Source organism: Heteronotia binoei, chromosome 7 (assembly GCF_032191835.1).
Source record: "Heteronotia binoei isolate CCM8104 ecotype False Entrance Well chromosome 7, APGP_CSIRO_Hbin_v1, whole genome shotgun sequence".
In the NCBI taxonomy this organism is placed as follows: domain Eukaryota; kingdom Metazoa; phylum Chordata; class Lepidosauria; order Squamata; family Gekkonidae; genus Heteronotia; species Heteronotia binoei.
The window spans coordinates 12,922,441-12,944,715 of NC_083229.1; the positions used below are offsets into that span (position 1 = coordinate 12,922,441).

Genomic DNA, 22,275 nt, shown 5'->3' on the forward strand with positions numbered 1-22,275 from the left:
GCAGTGGCTGCTATAATAATAATAATAATAATAATAATAATAATAATAATAATAATAATAATAATAATAATAATAATAATAATAATAATAATAATAATAATAACTTTATTTTTATATCCCGCCCCCCCCCCCGCCGAAGCGGGCTCAGGGCGGCTAACAGACATGGAAATCCCATGATTCATATAAAACAATGTAAACAATTTTAATATATCAATTATATAATGAATTAATTTAAAATAGATAAAATATAAATGGGTGCTAAAATACTGTGAGTATTTGGGCCTCCATTGTCAAGGAAGACTCCAGTAGCACTCCCAAGCTCCTGACCCTGAGCACTGGTACCACCGTCAAAAGCTGGAAGGGAGATCCCTCCCTCCGGACCACTGCGCCCTAGGCAAAGGACCTCTGTCTTTGCTGGATTCAATTTCAGCCCACTCAACCTAATCCAATCTGCCACAGCTTGCAACACCTGGTCCAAATTTGTAGGGACATTGGCAGCTCGGCCACCCATCAATAGATAGAACTGGGTGTCATCCGCATACTGGTGACAACCCAGCCCATATCTCCGGGCAATCTGGGCAAGGGGGCGCATGTAGATGTTAAATAACATCGGGGAGAGAAATGCCCCCTGAGGCACCCCACAATTAAGTAGATGTCTCCGGGACAGCTCTCCCCCAATCGCCACCCTTTGTCCCCGACCCTCCAGGAAAGAGGAAAGCCACTGCAAGGCTAGCCCCTGAATCCCTGCATTGGCGAGGCGGCGGGTCAGCAGCCAGTGGTTGACCATATTGAAGGCAGCCGATAGGTCTAACAACAGCAATACCACCACACCGCCTCAGTCCAGATGTCACTGGAGATCATCCATGAGGGCGACCAATACTGTCTCTGTCCCATGGCCCGGGCGGAAGCCGGACTGGAATGGATCTAAAGTGGAAGCGTCATTCAGGAAACTCTGTAGCTGCAACGCCACAGCCCTCTCTATGACTTTGCCCAAAAAGGGCAAGTTTGAGACCGGCTGGTAGTAAGGTTCCGAATTGTCCTAAACAATTGTGCCGGGCACAAATTTGCAGACGCAATCTTAGCCGCAAATTATGTTTTCTTTGTGGCCTTGACTGACATCTCATAGGACCTCATAAACTCCCTATAAGATGCTCTAGTCATTTCGTCACGAGTACGTTGCCATTGCCTCTTTAGCCGTCTGAGGCCTTGTTTCAGCTGGCGTAGTTCCGGGGTATACCACGGCACCAGCCTAATCCGAGGTCGCAAAGGGCGTCGAGGTGCGATCTCATCAATGGCCCTGGAGAGCCAGCTATGCCAGGTCTCAACCAGGTCATCGAGGGAAGCACCAGAGGGTCAGGGATCCCGCAGAGCCATTTGGAACCATTCCGGATCCATCTGGTTCTGCGGGCAAGCCATAATGTGCTCATCACCTAGACAGGTTTGGCGTGGAGCATCCACACGAGCCCTGAGGGCGAGGTGGTCCGACCATAGCACTGCTTCTGCGATTATATCGTCCACCAAAACCCCGTTCGCAAAGATCAGGTCTAACATGTGCCTGGCCTGGTGAGTGAGAGATGTAACAAATTGAGAGAGCCCTAGCGTCGCCATGGATGACACTAGGTCGGTCGCCAAACTGGAGGCCGGGTCATCAGCATGGACGTTGAAGTCACCCAGGATCACCAGCCTTGGGTGCTCCAACACCTAGCCTGCCACAGCCTCAAGCAAGGACGGTAAGGCGTTGGCTGGTGCGCTAGGCGAACGGTACACCAGCCAAATCGCCAACCGCTCTCCAAATTCCCATGCCAGACCGGCACATCCAATACCTTCGATCTTTGGGTCCAGGAGCGCCCTAAAGGAGTAAGCCTCTTGTATGAACAACACCACTCCTCCCCCCCGCTCGCTATTCCGCGATTGGTGAAAGACTGAGTAACCCGGGGGAGCTGTTTGTGAGAGGGCCACCGTATCTCCCTCTCGAACCCAGGTCTCAGTCACGCAAGCCAGGTCCATGTTCTGCTCGAGTAAAAAATTTCGAAGGACAGAGGTCTTATTATTAATGGACCTGGCATTGCATAACACCAATACGGAGGCGGGTCATCCAATCTTGCCCTACTACCTGTCACCGTTGGGATGGGACACAGACTGGAAGGTGGTCGAGCACTGGCTGGTCTCGGCCCCCTTCCCCTATATCGTTGCCTGTTCCCATCGCCATACCTCCCCCTCCCCAGGAGCACTGGAATCCCTGGGCCAATCATCCCCGCTAGTGGAACTGTTGTTGTAGCCACCGTCTCCAATGCCGACTAGCACCACCCTCAAATAACTTTCCAATCCACTCCACCCGCTAGCTCCCAATTTCAAATCAACCTAATCAAGCCCAACCCACAATCTACCTTTGTACATTAATTGGTAAAGCACGTAAGTTAAATCAAATGGCAATAATTAACTATAAATCCCTCCCTAATAAACCACACTCAAATTAATTTGCCAAAAATTTGTATCATTCAGACCTAATCAGTACCATAAAACAATCACAATGAGTTAATTGACATGGGTTCTGGTTGCTCTGTTGTGGCTCCCACCTTATGGTATAGCCTTCCAACAAAGGTCTCATATGAAGATATGAAGTTACTTTATACTGAATCAGACCCTTGGTCCATCAAGGTCAATATTGTCTACTCAGACCAACAGAAATGTTGTACTCCTGAATTAGCAATTATGGTAAAAATCACCACCATAACAAGGCTCTGATTAGAAGAATTAGAAGAAGATATTGGATTTACATCTCGCCCTCCACTCTGAAGAGTCTCAGAGCAGCTCACAATCTCCTTTACCTCCCCCCTCCCTACAACAGACACCCTGTGAGGTAGATAAGATATTGGATTTATATCCCACCCTCCACTCTGAAAAGTCTCAGAGCGGCTCACAATCTCCTTTACCTTCCTCCCCCACAACAGACACCCTGTGAGGTGGGTGGGGCTGGAGAGGGCTTTCACAGCAACTGCCCTTTCAAGGATAACCTCTGCCAGAGCTATGGCAGATCAAATTTACAACTATTCTTTTCTCAGTGCACACCCCTAGCTTTCATGTCTGTATGACACAAGAAAAGATGATGATGAGTTAACAAAACTCAGTTGACTGGAGAGTACGAGAACACTTAATGAGATTAATCTAAAAGACAACCCGAACATTGTGAAATATTTATTCATATATCGATATATTTCACACACAGTCATAGTCATAGAGAGTGAAGACTATGAGAAATGTTGAGCATCGCCTGGACAGAAAGTTATTTCTTCTGGCAGCTTGCAACTGGGTTTCTCCTAGCATCACTGTATCAAATAGTAACCTGGGTGGATCCATGCAAACCTGGAGGGGAGATTCGAAGGGGTGCAATAATTTCATTCAAGGACGAACATCAATGGGGCAGGTTCCTCAAAAGCAACCCGGTTCACATTGCCATTCTCTGGAGGTTTATTTATTTATTTAAGTATATTTTTATTCTGCCCATTCCTTGTAGGACACAGGGTGGAGTACAACAAATAAAATACAATAAAAACATTCTATAAACAGACAACTCAACAGCACTCAGATTATCATGACATCACATATTGCCCAGCCTAGCCGTCTCACATCATGATATCTCATAGAGATGGCAGTTTTTATTCCATTTCCTAGCACAGATGACATTGCTGGCTGGGGAGGCCAAACAGATCAAGAATAGACGCCCGCAGCCTCAGCTAAAAGCCTGGCGGAACGGCTCTGTCTTACAGGCCCTACAGAAGGCTAATAAGCCAGGTAGGGTCCGGATCTCAATAGGGAGCTGATTCCACCAGGTCGGGGCCAGGAGTGAAAAAGCCCTGGCCCTAGTTGAGGGAAGGCGTTTGTCTCTTGGGCCGGGGACGGCCAACAGATGTTGGGAGGCTGAACATAACGACCTCCTGGACATATACTATTTTAAACCCAGTCAGTTCAGGGGGCATCTGTAATTCTACTTGGCATGAGGAATAATATGGACTATGAAGGGTCAGTACATGGATGAGAAACCACCACCAGGCAAGTCTCTGCAGAGGATGGTGATTGCCAACCACCTCTGCTTCTCACTAGCCTTAAAAGCCCCTTGTAGGGGTCACCGTAAATTTTGGATGGGAAACCACCAAGGAAGACTCTGCAGAGGAGGGCAGTGGCAGACTGCCTCTGCTTCTCACTTCCCTTGAAAGCCCCTTGCTGGGGTTGCCATAAGTCAGTTGTGATCAGAAGGCACTGACATATGTAACTCTTTTTAGAATTGCAGTGTGAATGCACATGCCAGGCTATATGTATTCCTGTCCAGTGTCAATATTCCCTCCCTTATAGTGAAGCACTACTGCAGGGTGTGTCAAACTCATCTGTTATGAGAGCCGGATCTGACATAAATGAGACCTTGTTGGGTCGGGTCATATATGTCAAAAAATGTAATGCCAAGTAGCAGACACAGACATGCACAATTAATTTTTTTTAAAAAAAAACTTAAAATAAAACATGCTTAAAACATTAGCATTCTTGCAATATTTTGTTTATATAACAGTCTCTGATAACTGACACCTCTTGCTCTGAATTACTGCATCAATAACTGCAGACAGTGTCTGTGCTATAGCAATCCAGAGTGTGCTGTTCAGGTGTTGTTCAAGTGTGGATCTGTAAGATGCAAACCTGCTTTTGATTTGCCTGCAGGCCTGATGGGACCCCTCTGAGGGTCTGATCTGGGCCCCGGGCCTCATGTTTGATAACCCTGCACTACTGTGAGTTTCCTGAAAGCATCACATATGGGGAATAATTTACAGTCCTCTGTTCATGGAATCAATGGTCAAGAAGTCCTTGCAAAAGTTGGATAAATTCAGAAGATATATAGGAAAAGTATGGAAAGTAAAAGGACATTGGGCAATTTTTGAGAATACCAATTAAGTGTTAGAAGAAGAACGAAGATGGACTTTAATAACTAAGTGGGGTTTATATAAGAATATAAAATATATGTGCCTTTTTGCAAAATGATATATAGTTTTTTTTCTTTTTTATTATTAAGATTCTTTTAAAGTTAAGGATACCTTTTGATACTAGTATTTTGACACTGGCGGGGGTTAAGATTTGTGGGGAGGGAGGAGGAAAAAGAGTAATGCATGGGGAAGGTAATAAGTGTTTATTAATATCTTATTAGTATTGGATATAATTACCATATATTACCAAATAAAAATTGTTTAAACAGAAAAAAAAGAAGTCCTTGAAAAATTAAATCATTGTGTTTTTTCCTGACCCCTGAAACTCAATGAGCTAAAGAAGGGCATATGTCGTTACACACAAAATCAAAAGCCCTGAAACTTGAAGGTGTTAGGACTTTGTCAGAATTGGGTTTCAGAGTGGGGTCCTTCTTGACCTCTGCTGTTTTCCTCATCTTTAAAGATACTCTGGAGGATACCTTTCATGGACTTCCTAAGTTGGCCCGTCTTCTTTCTCCCCATTAAGAAATAGATCAAAGGGTTGACACTGCAACTGAGAATTGCACACGCAAAAGCAACCATCCAAGCGATCATAACCTGATCTGTCCTGAAAGCAAGAGTAAGAAACTCTTGGAAACTTAATTTTGTGTAACCAAAGGCATCACTGAACATTGAGTTTATCTCAAGTTCATCCAAAAGGTATAAGACAATAGTACCGTAATTCACAGGGAAACCGAAGAGAAGAAACAAAAAGAGAGCCAAGGAAATGACTGGTAAAAGCCTTCCTTGCTTACGCTGCTGAGTACGGATTTTCACAAACAAAATGATCGTGGAGATAGCCATGATTGGGGTACATATTGCAACGTTCAGAATAAATTGGAGCAAAATGAAATCATTTACAAAAGCGAGAAAGAGGTCCAATACAGCAATCAGGAAGGAGAGGACCCATATGGAGACACAAACCAGTCTGGACAGGTGTGGCGGCCGGTGGCATCGATGCCAAAGTGGGAAGAGGACAGCCACACACCTATCGACACTGATGATGGTCAGGAGAAGCTGATCAGTGCTGTACATAAAGGACCATGTCCAAAAATAGATGTAAAATCCCAATAGAGGAAAGGCTGCACACAAAATTAATGTTACAACTATATATCCCAAAATGCTGGTTATAAGGACCCCAGTATCGGCAATAGCCAAGTTCAACACGTAGGTTGTGAAGGGATTCCTCTTCATACAGAAGCCTAGAAGCCAAATGACAATACCATTCCCCACAATTCCAGCTATGCAGATTGGAAATACGAGGATACAGGTAATTAGACTGAAATGAGAGGTGACGATAAAATCTGGGATGTTCGTTGAGTTATTTAATGTGTATTCATGAGTTCCTAATTCAGTGTCCTCAAAGGAATGGAATATTCGGCTGGAATTGTTCATTATGCTCTATCTTCTATCTTTCCCTTTGGAATGCTTGCCTTCTTGAGAGCCAGTTTGGTGTAGTGGTTAAGTGTGTGGACTCTTATCTGGGAGAACTGGGTTTGATTTCCCACTCCTCCAATTGCAGCTGCTGTAATGGCCTTGGGTCAGCCATAGCTCTCAGAGGAGTTGTCCTTGAAATGCAGCTTCTGGGTGAGCTCTCTCAGCTCCACCTACCTCACAGGGTATCTGTTCTGGGTGGAAGAAGATATAGAAGATTGTAAGCGACTCTGAGTCTCTGATTCAGAGGGAAGGGCAAAGTATGAATCTGTAGTCTTCTTCTTCTTCTCTTGTATATCTGCTGTTGCTGCTGGGATAAAACAGGCCAATGCCCATTCACTTTCTGCTACTGGACTAAACGTGTGACGTTCTTAATCTTGTACCACTCTAAATCCACTTGAAAGTCTGTTGTGCATATACTTTAGTATAAAATGACTACGGTTATTTCTGTATAGAGATTTCCCATCAGGTGGATGGAACTTTCACTTCCAAAACCCTGAAAGGAAAAGAAAAGGTAAACCAGTCCAAAGGAGACAGATAAAAAACACAAGCAAAGTATAAAGCGCTAAACTAATATGTAGTTTGCGATAGTATCATTAAAATATCACATGAAACATGCACATATTAAAGAATTAATGTATCCAACAAACATCTAAAGGGAAAGTTGTGTAGCTAAATGTAACAAGATTTAGAAGTGAGCAGAAATGTATGATGTTATTTTTTTCTTCAGATAAATATGAGACCAGTAGGACCTTAGATCCTCAACAAGTTTTTTGGAAGTTTGCCTCTTGATAGCTCATATTGTTGTCTCTAAAATGCTATTAGACTTTAATCTAGCAGTTTCCCACAGACCCACATGTTTACCCTCTGAGACTATTTCTCAGTCAGTCTCCCTTCCCCACCCATAATGACTGTTTTGAAACCTATCCCATTCTTTTTTTTCTTTTTTTTAGAACAATAATATTGTCCCCATCTTCAAGAAGGGGAAAAAGGAGGAACCGGGTAACTACCAACCCATCAGCTTGACATCTATCCCTGGAAAAGTTTTAGAACAAATCATCAAACAGTCAGTCCTGAAAGATTTAGAAAGGATGGCTGTGATTACTAAGAGTCAGCATGGATTTCTCAAGAACAAGTCATGTCAGGCTAGCCTGATCTCTTTTTTTGAGAAAGTGACTACCTTGCTGAATCAGGTAAATGCTCTAGACATCGTTTATCTTGATTTCAGTAAGCTTTTGATAAGGTTCCACGTACTATCCTTGTTGACAAGTTGGTAAAATGTGGTTTGGATCCTGTTACAATTAGCTGGATCTGTAACTGGTTGACAGATCGTACCCAAAGAGTGCTTGTGAATGTTTCCTCATCCTCTGGAGAGAAGTGACAAGTGGAGTGCCTCAAGGATCTGTCCAGGGGCTTGTTTTGCTCAACACCTTTATAAATGATTTAGATTAAGGAATAGAGGGAATGCTTATTAAATTTGCAGATGATACTTAATTGGGAGGGGTTACAAATACAGTAGAAGACAGAAACAACATACAGGGTGATTTTGACATGCTGGAAAAATGAGCTAAAACAAATGAAATGATTTTCAACATGGATAAATGTAACGTTTTCCATTTAGATAAGATAAATCCCATGCATCATTATAGGATGAGGGAGACTTGTCTCGGCAGTAGTATGTGCAAAAAGGATCTAGGAGTCTTAGTGGACCATATTCTGAACATGAATCAACAGTGTGATGCGGTGGCTAAAAAGCCAAATACAATTTTGGGCTGTATTAACAGAAGTATATGGTATTGCTTTACTCTGTTCTGATAAAACCTCACCTGGAGTATCGTGTTCCGTTTTGGGCACCATATTTTAAGAAGGATAGAGACAAGCTGGAAAGGGTCCAGAGGAGGGAGGGAAAGATGGTGAGGGGTCTGGAGGCCATGAGGAAAGGGGATGTTTAGCCTGGAAAGAAGGTGGATGAGAGGTGATATGATCACCATTGTTAATTGTGGACCCCCTCTCCAACCACACTAAACTGTTATAGACTGTGACGATCTGGACTGTACTGCCCAGGCTCTTTAAAGGACACCCCCACAGTAATCAGTTGATAGGTGGGAAAATTCATGTCAGAGTCTGGTAGCTCCTATGCTGGCCCTCGGGCGCACTCGTGATCAGCGCAGGGGTGGTGGTGGTGGCAGGAAGGATGAGTGGGCCACTGGACAAGCAAGCAGCCATTGCTGCCTCCTTCCAACTTCCTTTCCATGCAATCCAGGATGGCCGTGAAGAACCCAGAAAGCACCTGGGGAGTCGTTTATGGGGTGCATGAGTGCTCTTGATGCTCTCCTGGGGCACTGGCGCTCTGTCTCTGTTCAGCGGACCATCTGTATGCTCCGGGGTGCTCCAGTTTCTGCCGGCTCACTTCTGGGTCTGTACATTGCCATCAGTGTTCCCTCTAAGCTGAGTTAGTGTGAGGTAGCTCACAATTTTTTAGCCTCCAGCTCACACATTTTTGTCTCAGCTCAGGAAAAATGGCCCCAGAGCAAACTAATTCATGCTGTAGCTCGCTACTTTAATGCCGGTAGCTCACAAAGTAGAATTTTTGCTCACAAGACTCAACAGCTTAGAGGGAACATTGATTGCTGCCCTGAGCCGACGGTGTGGAACCAGTCTATTTGACCCAACAAGGGCCACCAAGGCAGCTCATAAAGAGCCACACAATATAAGTGAAGATCAGTACACATACTAGTCTGTCTTTAGCAGCAGAAAAGAGCAAGAGATCCAGTAGTACCTTAATGATTAAGAAACTTTGTGACAGAGTAGGAGCATGGAGGCAGCAGTGCTGCACTCAACAGGTAACAAGGTGAGAGAAGGTTATTAGTAAGGAGTACTGATTTATGGATTGTATGGAGGAGATGTTATTTAACAGGGACTCAGTTTTATCCTCAGTGGAACTGGGAGAATCTTGTATCAAGATGAGCCCTTTTACCAGGTCCTTTTTTTGTAGAAAAGCCCAGCAGGAACTCATTAGCATCTTCGGCCACACCCCCTGACATCACCATTATTCCACATTGTTTTTTTAAAAGCACAGCAGGAACTCATTTGCATACTAGGCCACACCCCTTGACACCTAGCCAGCCAGAACTGTAGGGTTGCCAAGTCCCTCATGGCCTCCATACCATAGAGTTTTTGTACCATAGAGTTTTTCCCTTCCAAATTGCTAGAGTGTCCAGGAAAACCATGGAGTTTTCCCGGAAACACCTAGAGTTGGCATTGGGCTGGGAACCTCCAGGGCGGGAGAGCCTCTGACTGGCCCGGGGGCTTGGCAATCCTATAGAACTGTGTTCCTGTGCGTTCCTGCTCAAAAAAGCCCTGCCTTTCACTTCTTCATATACGTTAGTGATAGTTAAGCTCCTAACTGCCAGACAGTCAGGAGATGTGCCTTGGTTCCTAGGAGCAGATGCTTCTGAGGTCCAGGAGAACCAACAAGAGGATACATACACTATCATCATTAGAACGACAGGGCAGTCAAAGTAGTTTCTAGAAACCAATGTCTGGATGGGAGTTCCCAACCACCTCTATTGTAGTAACTGTTTCCAGACCCTCTCACAGGAATACCCTGCCATGGGCAGCAAAAAAAAAAAAAGGTAGTGAGGTCAACATCTTCTCTCGTGTTAAGAGTCATTCCTTGTCTGTCTCTCTGTTAGGGAAATTTCCTCCTTCTTGGAAGTGCCACATTCAGTCTAACCAGGCCTTGAATTCAGCAGGAGTTCACAGGAGCCCAGCCCCTGAACCTTTCTGAGGGTTCCCCCTCCTCCTCCCCACCTACCTTGTCCACTGAATAGTAGGTGCAGTTGCATAACAATCCCTGGATTAGGAGAGCGGGCAGCCAGCCAGCCACCAGGGGCTTTGCCACACCCCCAGCAGCCCTCATTAACCCCTGGAGAAGCCTGCGCCACCCTTTCTCCACTTCTTATGTGATTTTGGGTGGTGAGTGGCTCTCTCTTTCTCTCTCTCTCTCTCTCTCACACACACACACACACACATCCCAGACCCAAACAAAATGGTTAGATATGTTTTGCCTTCACTCTTTTCAACATTTCATCAAAAATGGTAGCTTAGAAAGAAAAAGGAAGGAAAGGTCTCCTGTGCAAACACCAGTCGTTTCTGACTCTGGGATGACGTTGCTTTCACAACGTTTTCACGGCAGAATTTTTACGGGAAGATTTGCCATTGCCTTCCCCAGTCATCTACGCTTCCCCCCCCCCCCCCAACAAGCTGGGTAGTCATTTTACCAACCTCGGAAGGATGGAAGGCTGAGTCAACTTCGAGCCGGCTACCTGAAAACCCAGTTTCCACTGGAGATCAAATTCAGGTGAGCTTAGGACTGCAGTATTGCAGCTTTAACACTCTGCACCGCGGAGCTCTTTTTTGTTCCTAGAAACAGGGCTGGTAATTGTTCAGATCCCTAGGGTCTACAGATGGTTTGTTTAATCTGTCCATTGTTCTGCCCTCACCTATATAGCCCAGGCTAGCCTGATCTCATCAGATCTCAGAAGCTAAGCAGGGTCTGCCCTGGTTAGTATTTGGATGGGAGACCTCCAAGGCATACCAGGGTCCTGATGTGGAGGCAGGCAACGGCAAACCACCTCTGTTTCTCTCCTCCCTTGACAACCCCACGGGGCCTCCATAAATCAGCTGTGAATCGACAGCAGTTTTCCACCAACATCGTTATGCATTTTAAGGCTATTAAAGTTATTTGATGTGCTTTCAAATCCAAGGGCTTTCACTTGTAACAGTGGGTGTAGATTGAAAGCAGAAGAAGATATTGGATTTTTATTCCGCCCCTCCACGCCAAATCTCAGAGTGGCTCACAATCTCCTTTATCTTCCTTCTCCATAACAGACACCCTATGAGGTGGGTGGAGCTGAGAGGGCTTTCACAGAAGCTGTCCTTTCAAGGACAACTCCTACGAGAGCTATGGCTGACCCAAGGCCATTCCAGCAGGTGCAAGTGGAGGAATGGGGAATCAAACCCGGTTCTCCCAGATAAGAGTCCGCACACTTAACCACTACACCAAACTGGCTCTGGTGGTCTGGTGGTCAGTTTCACCTTTCTGATATCTTTTCCACTCCCTCCCTTGAGTTACCTCAATGGTATGGAGGGTATATCAAAACAACAGAGATAAACCGTGGGTGCATTCACAGTACGCTAAATAATGCATTTTGCAACTGGATTTTTACTGTACAAGAATAGCAAAAATCCACCTGCAAAACACATTATTTAGTGTAGTGTGAATGCACCCAATAGGAACATTCAGTATGTTAAGCATCTAAGTTTAATGAAATTGGTCTCCCACTAAGGGGCCTGCATACAAAAATTCCAACTGAAATTTTAGAAGTGGAGGGACATTTTTTAAAAAAATGCAATGGTCCAAACAACAGAAAGAAGCGAGGGAAGCATGGGTGTAATTGCATTTGGAAAGGGCTTCTTTTCATTTCAGTCAGAATGAGAACCAAAGCAGGAAGCTAAGTTTATAGTAAATACAAACTTACAGGGGAAAGAGAAAGAGAGAGAGAGAGAGAAGAAGAATTCAGCACCAAGAAAAACTGCCATGTCCTACCTCCTTCCAATTGAAATCCTGGCTCACGAATTTTAGCAGTGGTCTTGATCACTCGTTGGGATTAAAGAGACCGTGTCTGCACAGTACCGAACATCTAACTCCAGCCAAACAATAAACAAGACATTCTTTTCTTGATTCGTCAGGGTGGGGCACCAATTCTACATCGAGAGGCACTAAGCACACACCCATAAACTGACATCCATTAGAAATCAGAAATTCTGCAACTCTCCCAAGATGCTTTGTCTGGAAAGCCCTTAAGTGGGGCAGAAATTGCTTCTAATAAACTTAGATTACAAGAGAAAATAGCATTTTATATTGGTAAACAAACTCAAAAGGTCCCCCCCCCTTCAAGTCGGTGACCTGCCGTTTTATGTAGCTTGCGGACTGAGTTCTTGGGGGCTCGATTTTTCTTTTCATGCTCTCAAATGGATGCCTTGCTCCCAGTGTTCCCTCTAAGCAGAGTTAGTGTGAGCTAGCTCACAGATTTTTAGCCTCCAGCTCACACATTTTTGTCTCAGCTCAGGAGAAATGGCCCCAGACTAATTGATGCAGACTAATCGATGCAGTCGCTCACACTTGAATGCCAGTAGCTCACAGAGTAGACGTTTTGCTCGCAAGACTCTGCAGTTTTAGAGTAGGATTGCCAATCCCCAGTTTGGGCAAGGGATCCCTCAGTTTGGAGGCCCTCCCCCCCATTTCAGGGTCATCGGGGGGGGGGGGGGAATTATTTTTTTATTTATTACTTTAAATTTCTATCCCGCCCTCTCCGCAAGCGGTCTCAGGGCGGCTATTGCTGCTGGGCACTCCATTATACCCTATGGAGATCAATTCCCATAGGTCTTATAATTTATTTGTGTTAAGCCATAGGCCATTACAAACAAAAAGAAAATCACACAGATGAAATGTTCAGGTGGGACAAAAAAATGAGACAAATTGTGAAAAAGACATCAAAAAAACATAAGCAGATATTAAAAAAACCGCATGTGAAACAAACCAGGGCAAAATACACCATAAAATAAGAACAAATATTGCAATCACAGAATAACCACAAAAACGGTAGCTAATTAGCACCAGTACAAACAGCTTTGGCCCGTAATTTCTTCGCTGCTAGGGCATACAATGCCATACTATGAGATATATTCAATTCCCATAGGGTATAATGGAGGATTGATCTGTGGGTATCTGAGACTCCAGAAGGGCTGTGTTTTGAGGTAGAGGCACCGTAATTGCAAAAATAGCATCTGGTGCCTCTCCTCAAAACACCCTCCAAGTTTCAAAAAGATTGGACAAGGGGGTCCAATTCTATGAGCCCCAAAGAAGGTGCCCCTATCCTCCATTATTTCCTAAGGAAGTAAGATACTTAAAAGGAGCACAGTCCCTTTAAATGTCATTGCCAGGACTCCTTTTGGAGCTCAGTCAATCTTGTCTCCCCCTTGCTCCTGGCTCCACCCCCAACCCCCCCAGATATTTCTTGAGTTGGGCCTGGCAGGCTTAACTTAGAGGGAGCATTACTTGCTGTATATCAATTTAATATTTTTAATTTTTTTAAGTTTTAACTTTAAGGGCAGAGAATACCCCTGGACATGGGCCCTTTCTGAGATCCTCATGAAGGCACTGCGGAACCTCCTTTACCTTTTAAAGTGCTGGTTACCATTCAGTGATGATGGATTAGATTTGCCTGATCCAAGATGAAAACTCCATGATTCTTTTAGGCATTGTTGACCCAACATGAAGCCATTCTGTTTAGACAGGGGGATACATAGTCCTGCGTAAGAGATGAGCATGAACCAGAAAAAAAAAATGTGGTTGGTGTCAGTTTGTGGCCAAACCACAAACTGAACCAGGAGTTTGGGAACACAAACAAGCCCCAAACATTAGGGTTTGTAGAATCTTTCGGGATCAAGTGTCGTGTTCTACTGGAGAAAGTTTTCCTTCCAGACGTTTCGTTCTCAGCTGCGGAGAACATCCTCAGTGGCGTTGCAGCCGGAGCAGGCGCTCTGACCTTCTTGGCTGCTGTGCATTGAGGGGGGCCAGGGCTGCTGGATATCAGCCATAGCTGATATTTTTGTCATAGCTCAGAAAGGATAGCCCTGGAGCAAACTAATGTATGCACAGCAGCCAAGAAGGTCTGAGCGCCTGCTCCGGCTGCAACGCCACTGAGGATGTTCTCCGCAGCTGAGAACGAAACGTCTAGAAGGAAAACTTTCTCCAGTAGAACACGGCACTTGATCCCGAAAGATTCTACAAACCCTAATGATGTTACCAGCCGTGAAAACCTGAAATCTTTGATAAGCCCCAAACAGCTGAGTGATGGGGAGCCATTTAGTAAGTAAGTAAAGTAAAGTAAAGTAAAATTTTATTTGTATCCCGCCCTCCCCCGCCGAAGCAGGCTCAGGGCGGCTAACAACATTTAAAAGTGAACAATACAATAATAAGGCATTGAAATCACATTAGAACCAATCAATAATTAATTAAAACATTTCTAAATCTAACACTATTAAGTCTGGCAGTAAACATTATTGTTTGACGCTATGTCTGTCAGATGATGAATGGCCATTTTGGCGTTTCCTTTGTTATGCACCTATAATTCAGTCGTTGATAAACGCCTGTTTAAAGAGGGTGGTCTTGCAGGCCCTGCGGAACTGGTCTAAGTTCCGCAGGGCCCGCACTTCCTCTGGGAGCTGATTCCAAAGATTTAGCTGTTTGTTCTGCTTTCAGGGGGAACAGAAAAAGAAGAGGATCAAAGGGTCTCAGAGTCCTTTGAATCAATACCCCCTTTAAGCTGTGCAGTCTTGTGAGCAAAAATTCTACTTCGTGAGCTACTAGCTTTAAAGTTGAGTAAGCTATTTGGCTACTGCATACATTAGTTTGCTCCAGGGCTATCCTTTCTGAGCTATGACAAAAATATGTGAGTCAGAGGCTTAAAAACTGTGAGCTTGCTCATGCTAACTCGGCTTAGAGGGAACATTGCTTTGAACCCCTGATTTCTTCTCTGTTCGTGAACCACCACAAACTGACGTAAAAGCTCATGAACGTTTGCAATGGTAGACCTGTCACAGATTTTGGTTCGCAGACCACAAATAAGGCAAAATTCCTGACGAATTTTGCTTCGCGGTTCGGTTCATGCCCATCCTGATTCAGGATTCAGAAACCTTGAGGACAAGGCATTTCCTATCACATGCAAAGACTTCCTTGGTCTTGGACCTTCATAGCTGCAGGACTGCTTCTCCTCCTGTGCTGTACCATAATAAAGGTAAAAAAAAGGTAGAAGTAGACTCCTGTGCAAGCACCAGTCATTTCTGACTCTGGGGTGATGTCACATCACGACGTTTTCATGGCAGACTTTTTATGGGGTGGTTTGCCATTGCCTTTCCCAGTCATCTACATTTTCCCCCCAGCAAGCTGGGAGCTCATTTGACCGGCCTCGGAAGGATGGAAGGCTGAGTCAACCTTGAGCCAGCTACCTGAACCCAGCTTCTTCCGGGATCAAACTCAGGTCATGAGCAGAGAGCTTGGACTGCAGTAATGCAGCTTACCACTATGCACCATGGGCCTCTCTTTGCCAAAATAGCTTAGGTCATCTGAGTGTGCCACTCAGTGTAAAAGTGTAAAAGATCAGCAGCAGATCATAGCATATCCAGGGCTTTTTTTTTTTTTTTTTAGAAGGAACACACAGGAATGCAGTCCTGGCTGGCTTGGTGTCAGGCGGTGTGTCCTAATAGGGGAGGGATGGTGGCTCAGTGGTAGAGCATCCGCTTGGTAAGCAGAAGGTCCCAGGTTCAATCCCCGGCATCTCCAACTCAAAAAGGTCCAGGCAAGTAGGCGTGAAAAACCTCAGCTTGTGACTCTGGAGAGCCGCTGCCAGTCTGAGTAGACAATACTGACTTTGATGGACCGAGGGTCTGATTCAGTGGAAGGCAGCTTCATATGTTCAATATGTAAATGACATCCTCCTGGGCTTTTTCTACCAACAAAAGCCCTGTACAAAACAATGGTGATGTTAGGGGTGTAGCCTAGTACACAAATGAGTTCTCTGAGCATGTTCATTCTGTGTCATGGCCCAAGATTGTGGAAGGGTCTGCCTGGGGTGGCCAGGAAGGCTCCCAGATGTCTGTCATTCTGCGAACTAGGTAAAACAGAATCCTTCAGTCATTTCATTCAAATCAAGAAATAAGAGTGTGTGAGTGATTGTAGTAAGCAGGAAGGAGAGGAAGCGCCAGTGGTGGCCGGTGGCATCGAGGCCAAAGTGGGAAGAAGACAGTCACACAACTGTCAATGCTGATAGCTGTTAGTGGAAATTGACTAGCGCTGTACATTGATAGGAACAGGAAAAGGAACACGGAGGAAGAAGAAGATATTGGATTTATATCCCACCCTATACTCTGAATCTCAGAGCGGTCACAATCTCCTTTACCTCCCCCCTGCCCCGCAACAGACATCCTATGAGGTGAGTGAAGCTGAGAGAGCTCTCCCAGAAGCTGCCCTTTCAAGGACAACTCTGTGAGAGCTATGGCTGACCCAAGACCATTCCAGCAAGTGCAAGTGGAGGAGCGGGGAATCAAACCCGGTTTGATTCCCCACACACTTAACCACTTACCCACTGCACCAAACGGGACATAATTGGAAAATCATAAATAAATTCAGTCCACCAAACAACAACAGTAAATGTAAGTGACAGAAGTGATGGAAGGTAAGTGATAGAAGGACCCCCTAATCAGCGATGGTCACGTTCAGGATGTAGGTGCTGAAGGGATTCCTTTTAGTATGGAAGCCAAGAAGCCGGATGACAATTCCATTCCCCAGGACTCCGAAAATGCTGATGACCAATATGGAGGTAACTACATCGTCATTAATACTCGCTTCTCTTCCATTATCTGTGGCATTATGAGATGAAATATCTTCTGAAATATTCTCATAATTTAAACTGTCATTTGGGAAAGAAGAGTAAGAATAATCAGGGTTGTCATAATAATACAGGGCAGCATCCATAATAGAAAGGCTTGTCAGATTGACCCTTGTTATGATGCTGAATTTCTTCTTTCAAACCTATCTTGCCTTGTTTTTACATTGTAGATGACTGGGGAAGGCAATGGCAAACTACCCCGTAAAAAGTCTGCCGTGAAAACGTCGGAACGACTGGTGCTTGCACAGGGAACCTTTCCTTTTCATAGGAATAAGTAAACAATGAATTATTCAACTCTTGTTTGGGAAATGCATGCCTGAAAGTTTCAGGCTGGGGTCGCTGAGGTTTTCAGCCTCGTATATCTCAGTCCAGTTCAAAATAAATATAATATAAATAAATTTTTTATTTATACCCCGCCTTCCCCGCCGAGGCAGGCTCAGGGCGGCTTACAGGACATGGCAAAAGCCATGTTAAAACAATAAAACAAGATAATACAGATAAGTACAATTAACAATTAAGCATTTAAATAATCTAAAAACAGTCTAAAAGAATATAATTTAATAGTGCTACTATCTCAGTTATATTAATGATGGCGTGATGTTTATTCCAAGTTCCATTTTAGAAGGCTAGCTGGAAGAGGGCAGTTTTGCACGCCCTACGGAATTGGTTAATATCCCCTAGGGCCCGCACCTCTTCCGGCAGCTGGTTCCACCATTGTGGTGCCTTTATAGAGAAGGCCTGTTCTCTAGTTGTTTTTAATTTGGCCTCCTTTGCCCCAGGTACTTCCAGAAGGTTTTGTGAACTGGATCGTAGTGCTCTCTGTGGAACATATGGAGAGAGGCGGTCCCTAAGGTAGGCAGGTCCTCAGCCATATAGGGCTTTAAAGGTAATAACCAGCACCTTGTAACGAACTCGGTATACAATTGGCAGCCAATGCAGATCCCTCAGCCTAGGCCGCACATGTTCCCACCGAGGTAGGCCCAATAGCAGTCTGGCTGCTGCATTCTGCACTAGCTGCAGTTTCCGAGTTCGGCACAGGGGCAGCCCCATGTGGAGGGCATTACAGTAATCTAGCCTCGAGGTGACCGTTGGATGGATCACTGTTGCCAGGTCATTGCGTTCCAGGAAGGGAGCCAACTGCCTCACCCGCCTAAGATGAAAGAAGACAGATTTGGCAGTGGCTGCTATCTGGGCCTCCGTTGTCAGGGAAGACTCCAGTAGCACTCCCAAGCTCTTGACCTCGCGCACCGGTACCAATGGCGCCCCGTCAAAAGCTGGAAGGGAGATCCCTCCTTCCGGACTGCTGCGACCTAGGCAAAGGACTTCTGTCTTTGCTGGATTCAATTTCAGCCCGCTCAACTTAATCCAATCAGCCACGACTTGCAACGCCTGTTCCAGATTTATAGGGACGTCGGCAGCTCAGCCGCCCATCAATAGATAGAGCTGGGTGTCATCCGCATACTGGTGACAACCCAGCCCATATCTCCGGGCAATCTGGGCAAGGGGGCGCATGTAGATGTTAAATAACATCGGGGAGAGAACTGCCCCCTGAGGCACCCCACAATTAAGTAGGTGTCTCTGGGACAGCTCTCCCCCAATTGCCACCCTTTGTCCCCGACCCTCCAGAAAAGAGGAAAGCCACTGCAAGGCTAGCCCCTGAATCCCTGCGTCGGTGAGGCGGTGGGTCAGCAGCGGGTTGTTGACCATATCGAACGCAGCCAATAGGTCTAGCAACAGCAATACCGCCACACCGCAAAGCAAATATCCTGGAGAAGAGGAGTGCAAACAAGATAGCTGTCAAATACCAAGGTTTCCACCATATTGATTTAGAGCAGACTTTCATGACGAAGGACAGAAATGCAGACATTCATGAGCTTTGTGGAGATGAAGCATTCAGAATTTAGTAAAGCTAGGAGTAATAATACCTGCATTTAGTCGTGCAATGAAGAAAGATACTGATTTCACAGAAAAGGAAAGAGAACATTCATATGACTGTATGGATCAATAGGGACAGACACAGCACCCAAGGGGGTTGATGGAGAAAGAACATGTTACAGATGATAGAATTGACTGATGCTATTCATAAATAGGACGTGCTCTTCTGCTATCCATGAAAGGACTAACAAAACACAAGGCAGCATGACCTCAAAGCTAGACAAAGCCCAATGAAAAGACCATACAATTCACAACAAACATATATATCACTATATTACAATGTCGAACAGTAAGACAATATTGATAAAATTACAGTCCATGTATAGTGAAAAACCTTTTCGGTCCAAACAAAATGTTCTATGAATATAGCCCCATGCTTCCCTCCTTTCTTCCGCTAGCCAACGGGACTTCTCTTGAACAAGAGACAAGCTTCCAAATAGGAGAAAAGGATCCCTGAGCCCGACTTGCTATATAAATATAAATAGCAGGAGTTGGGAGTAAGCAGCGAAGTGGCCAAGTTTGCAGATGACACGAAATTGTTCAGGGTGGTGAGAACCAGGGAGGATTGTGAGGAACTCCAAAGGGATCTGCTGAGGCTGGGCGAGTGGGCGTCAACGTGATACATGATACATGTATTCCCATCCAGTGATACATGTATTCCCATCCAGTGCCAGAATTCCCTCCCTTACGGCGAAGCCTACTGTGAGTTTTCTTTAGTTAATTTACAGTCCTCTATTCCTGGCTGTTGAATCAAAGGTCAGGAAGCCCCTGCAGAAGTTCAATCGTTGTGTTTTGTTCTGACCCCTGTAACTCAGTGAGCTAAGGAAGGGCATGTGTCTTTACACCTCGAACCAAAAACCCTGAAACTTGAAGGTGTTAGGAAATGCCCTCATTTTGGCCCAGGCTTCTAACAATGGAATAATTAACTTTCTCACATTTTGACATATTACTGTTGTATTGGTTTCTCACACTCAATTTGCTCAGTTTGTTAATTTTACTATTGTGTCGTTGGATTTTAAATTTGTAATATTTCGCATTCAAAACCACTGCCTACCAGCTATATGTAGCTGTGCTCACTGCACCTGATTCCTCGTCTGATGAAGCGTGCTTGGAGCACACGAAAGCTTACGTTCTGAATACAACTTTGTTGGTCTTAAAGGTGCAATTTGACTCCTACTTTGTGTTAGGAACTCATCAGAACTGGGTTTCAGATTGGGATCCCTCTTGCTCCCTGCAGTTTTCCTCTTCTTTAAAGATCCTCTGGAGGGCAGCTTTCATGGACTGCCAGGATTGGCCCCTTTTTGTTCTCCCCACTAAGAAATAGATCAAGGGGTTGATGCTGCAGTTTAGAACGGTACACACGAAAGCAACCATTATTAGAAGCATAATCAGGTTCAGTTTGGAAAAAAAAGTAAGCAACTCTTCGGAACTTAATTGTGAATTTTCAAGGGCACTACTAGACCTTACATCAAGGACATCTAAAACGTAAAAGGCGATATAACAGTAATTCACGGGGAAACCAAAGAGAAGAAACAAAAAAAGAGCCAGGGAGATGACGGGTAAAAGCTTTCCTCGCTTCCGCTGCTGAGTTTTCGTGCAGATTTTCACAAACAAGATGATTGTGGAGATAGCCATGATTGGGGTACATACGGCAACATTCACAGTAGGTTGAAGCAGATTAGATTCATTTTCAAAGGCAAGAAAGAAGTCCAGTCCAATAATCATTATGGAGAGGACCCATACGGAGGCACAAACCATTCCAGACAGGCGTGGTGGTCGGTGGCATCGATGCCAAAGTGGGAAGAGGACAGCCACACACCTGTCAACACTGATGACAGTCAAGAGAAGCTGATCCGCGAGGTACATTAGTGCCCATGCACAAGCATAGGTGTAAAATCCCAATGCAGAAGAGCCTCCGCCCAAAAGAAATCTGATCACAACGATATATCCCAAAGAGCTGACGATCAGGACCCCGATATCGGCAGCGGCCAAGTTCAGCACGTAGGTCGTGAAGGGATTCCTCTTCATACAGAAGCCGAGAAGCCAGATGACCATCCCGTTCCCCACAATCCCGACAATGCAGATGAGAAATATGAGGTTGTAAAGAATAAAGATCACAATTATATTGAAATAAAGGTTGACGAACAGATCGGGGAAAACCATTGAGTTATTCAGTAGGTAGTCGACATCCTCATCGGAATAGAATATTAGGCTCGAATTGTTCATGGTGCTCTAGCTTTGCCTTTGGGATTCTCGCCTTCTCTTGTAGTTCTGCTGCCGCTGCTGCTGGGATAAAACAGGCCAATGTCAATTCACTTTCTGCTACAGGGCTGAGCGTGTGACATTCTTAACCTTGTTTCACTGAAGAGATGCTCTAAATCAGGGTGGCCAAACTTGCTTAATGTGAGCACAACAAGACATGAATGCCAGATGTTTGAGAGAAGGGAGGGAGGGAGGGAGGAAGGAAGGGAGGGAGGGAGGGAAGAAGGAATGAAGGGAGGGAGGGAGGGAGGAAGGGAGGGAGGGAGGAAGGAAGGAAGGAAGGAAGGAAGGAAGGAAGGAAGGAAGGAAGGAAGGAAGGAAGGGAGGGAGGGAGGGAGGGAGGGAGGGAGGAAGAAAGGAAGGGAGGGAGGGAGGGAGGAAGGAAGGAAGGAAGGAAGGAAGGAAGGAAGGAAGGAAGGAAGGAAGGAAGGAAGGAAGGAAGGAAGGAAGGAAGGGAGGGAGGGAGGCAAATAGATGTAGGAAGGAGATGGGAAGGAGAAGTGGAAATAAAGCAACTTTAAATTTAAATGCATTCTCCAAGCTGTCAGCTGGCTTGGTGTGGACAACCAGAAGAATATATTGGATTTATATCCTGCCCTATACTCTGAATCTCAGAGCCATCACAATCTCCTTTACCTTCCCCCCCCCCACCCTGCAACAGACACCCTATGAGGTAGGTGGGGCTGAGAGAGTTCTTACAGCAGCTGCCCTTTCAAAGACAACTCCTGCAAGAGCTCTTGCTGATTCAGGGCTATTCCAGCAGCTGCAAGTGGGGGAGTGGGGAATCAAACCCAGTTCTCCCAAATAAGAGTCTGCATACTACCACCGCATAGTCTGCATACTATCACTACCCCAAACTGGCTCTCTAAAACAAATGATTTAAGAAGACAACTGCCTTCTCTAAGTCAGCCGATGGGGCACTGGGGTTTTTGGGAGCCAAAGAATACATGTGAAAGGCTCCCAAGTTGCAGTTTGGCCGCCCCTGCTCTTAACCCATTTGAAAGTCTGTTATGTACATCATTGGGCAGTTCCGCAAGGCCTGTAAGACTGTCCTCTTCCGGCTGGCATACAACTGACCGGTATTTAAGAACTGTGGAGGAAGGCCGTCAGAATAGCACCAAACT

General features: G+C 45.2%; 2 protein-coding genes across 2 annotated transcripts; both read right to left on the bottom strand.

Annotated features, from left to right (window-relative positions):
- Nucleotides 1-5,369: 5,369 nt before the first annotated feature.
- LOC132574853 (mas-related G-protein coupled receptor member H-like) lies at nucleotides 5,370-17,040 on the bottom strand. The gene is made up of 3 exons (XM_060243085.1): nucleotides 16,780-17,040; nucleotides 5,606-6,365; nucleotides 5,370-5,569 (listed from the first exon to the last, which is right to left on the bottom strand). The coding sequence occupies exons 1-3, from the start codon at nucleotides 17,038-17,040 to the stop codon at nucleotides 5,370-5,372; spliced, it is 1,221 nt and encodes a 406-aa protein (XP_060099068.1).
- A 3,043-nt stretch (nucleotides 17,041-20,083) lies between these two features.
- LOC132574854 (mas-related G-protein coupled receptor member H-like) lies at nucleotides 20,084-21,115 on the bottom strand. The gene is made up of 2 exons (XM_060243086.1): nucleotides 20,384-21,115; nucleotides 20,084-20,308 (listed from the first exon to the last, which is right to left on the bottom strand). Exons 1-2 carry the CDS (start codon nucleotides 21,113-21,115, stop codon nucleotides 20,084-20,086), a joined length of 957 nt encoding a protein of 318 aa, XP_060099069.1.
- Nucleotides 21,116-22,275: the final 1,160 nt, after the last annotated feature.

Excerpts from the sequence above, each read along its gene's own strand:
- LOC132574854 (XM_060243086.1), bottom strand. The coding sequence starts at position 21,115 with ATGAACAATTCGAGCCTAATATTCTATTCCGATGAGGATGTCGACTAC. Across the intron at positions 20,309-20,383 it reads CCGTGAATTACTGTTATATC|TTGCTTACTTTTTTTTCCAA; the intron begins GCCTTTTACGTT and ends AGTTCCGAAGAG.
- LOC132574853 (XM_060243085.1), bottom strand. The coding sequence starts at position 17,040 with ATGGATGCTGCCCTGTATTATTATGACAACCCTGATTATTCTTACTCT. Across the intron at positions 6,366-16,779 it reads TCAGCACCTACATCCTGAAC|GACACTGAATTAGGAACTCA; the intron begins GTGACCATCGCT and ends CATTCCTTTGAG. Across the intron at positions 5,570-5,605 it reads CTTTGGTTACACAAAATTAA|ATCAGGTTATGATCGCTTGG; the intron begins GTTTCCAAGAGT and ends CTTTCAGGACAG.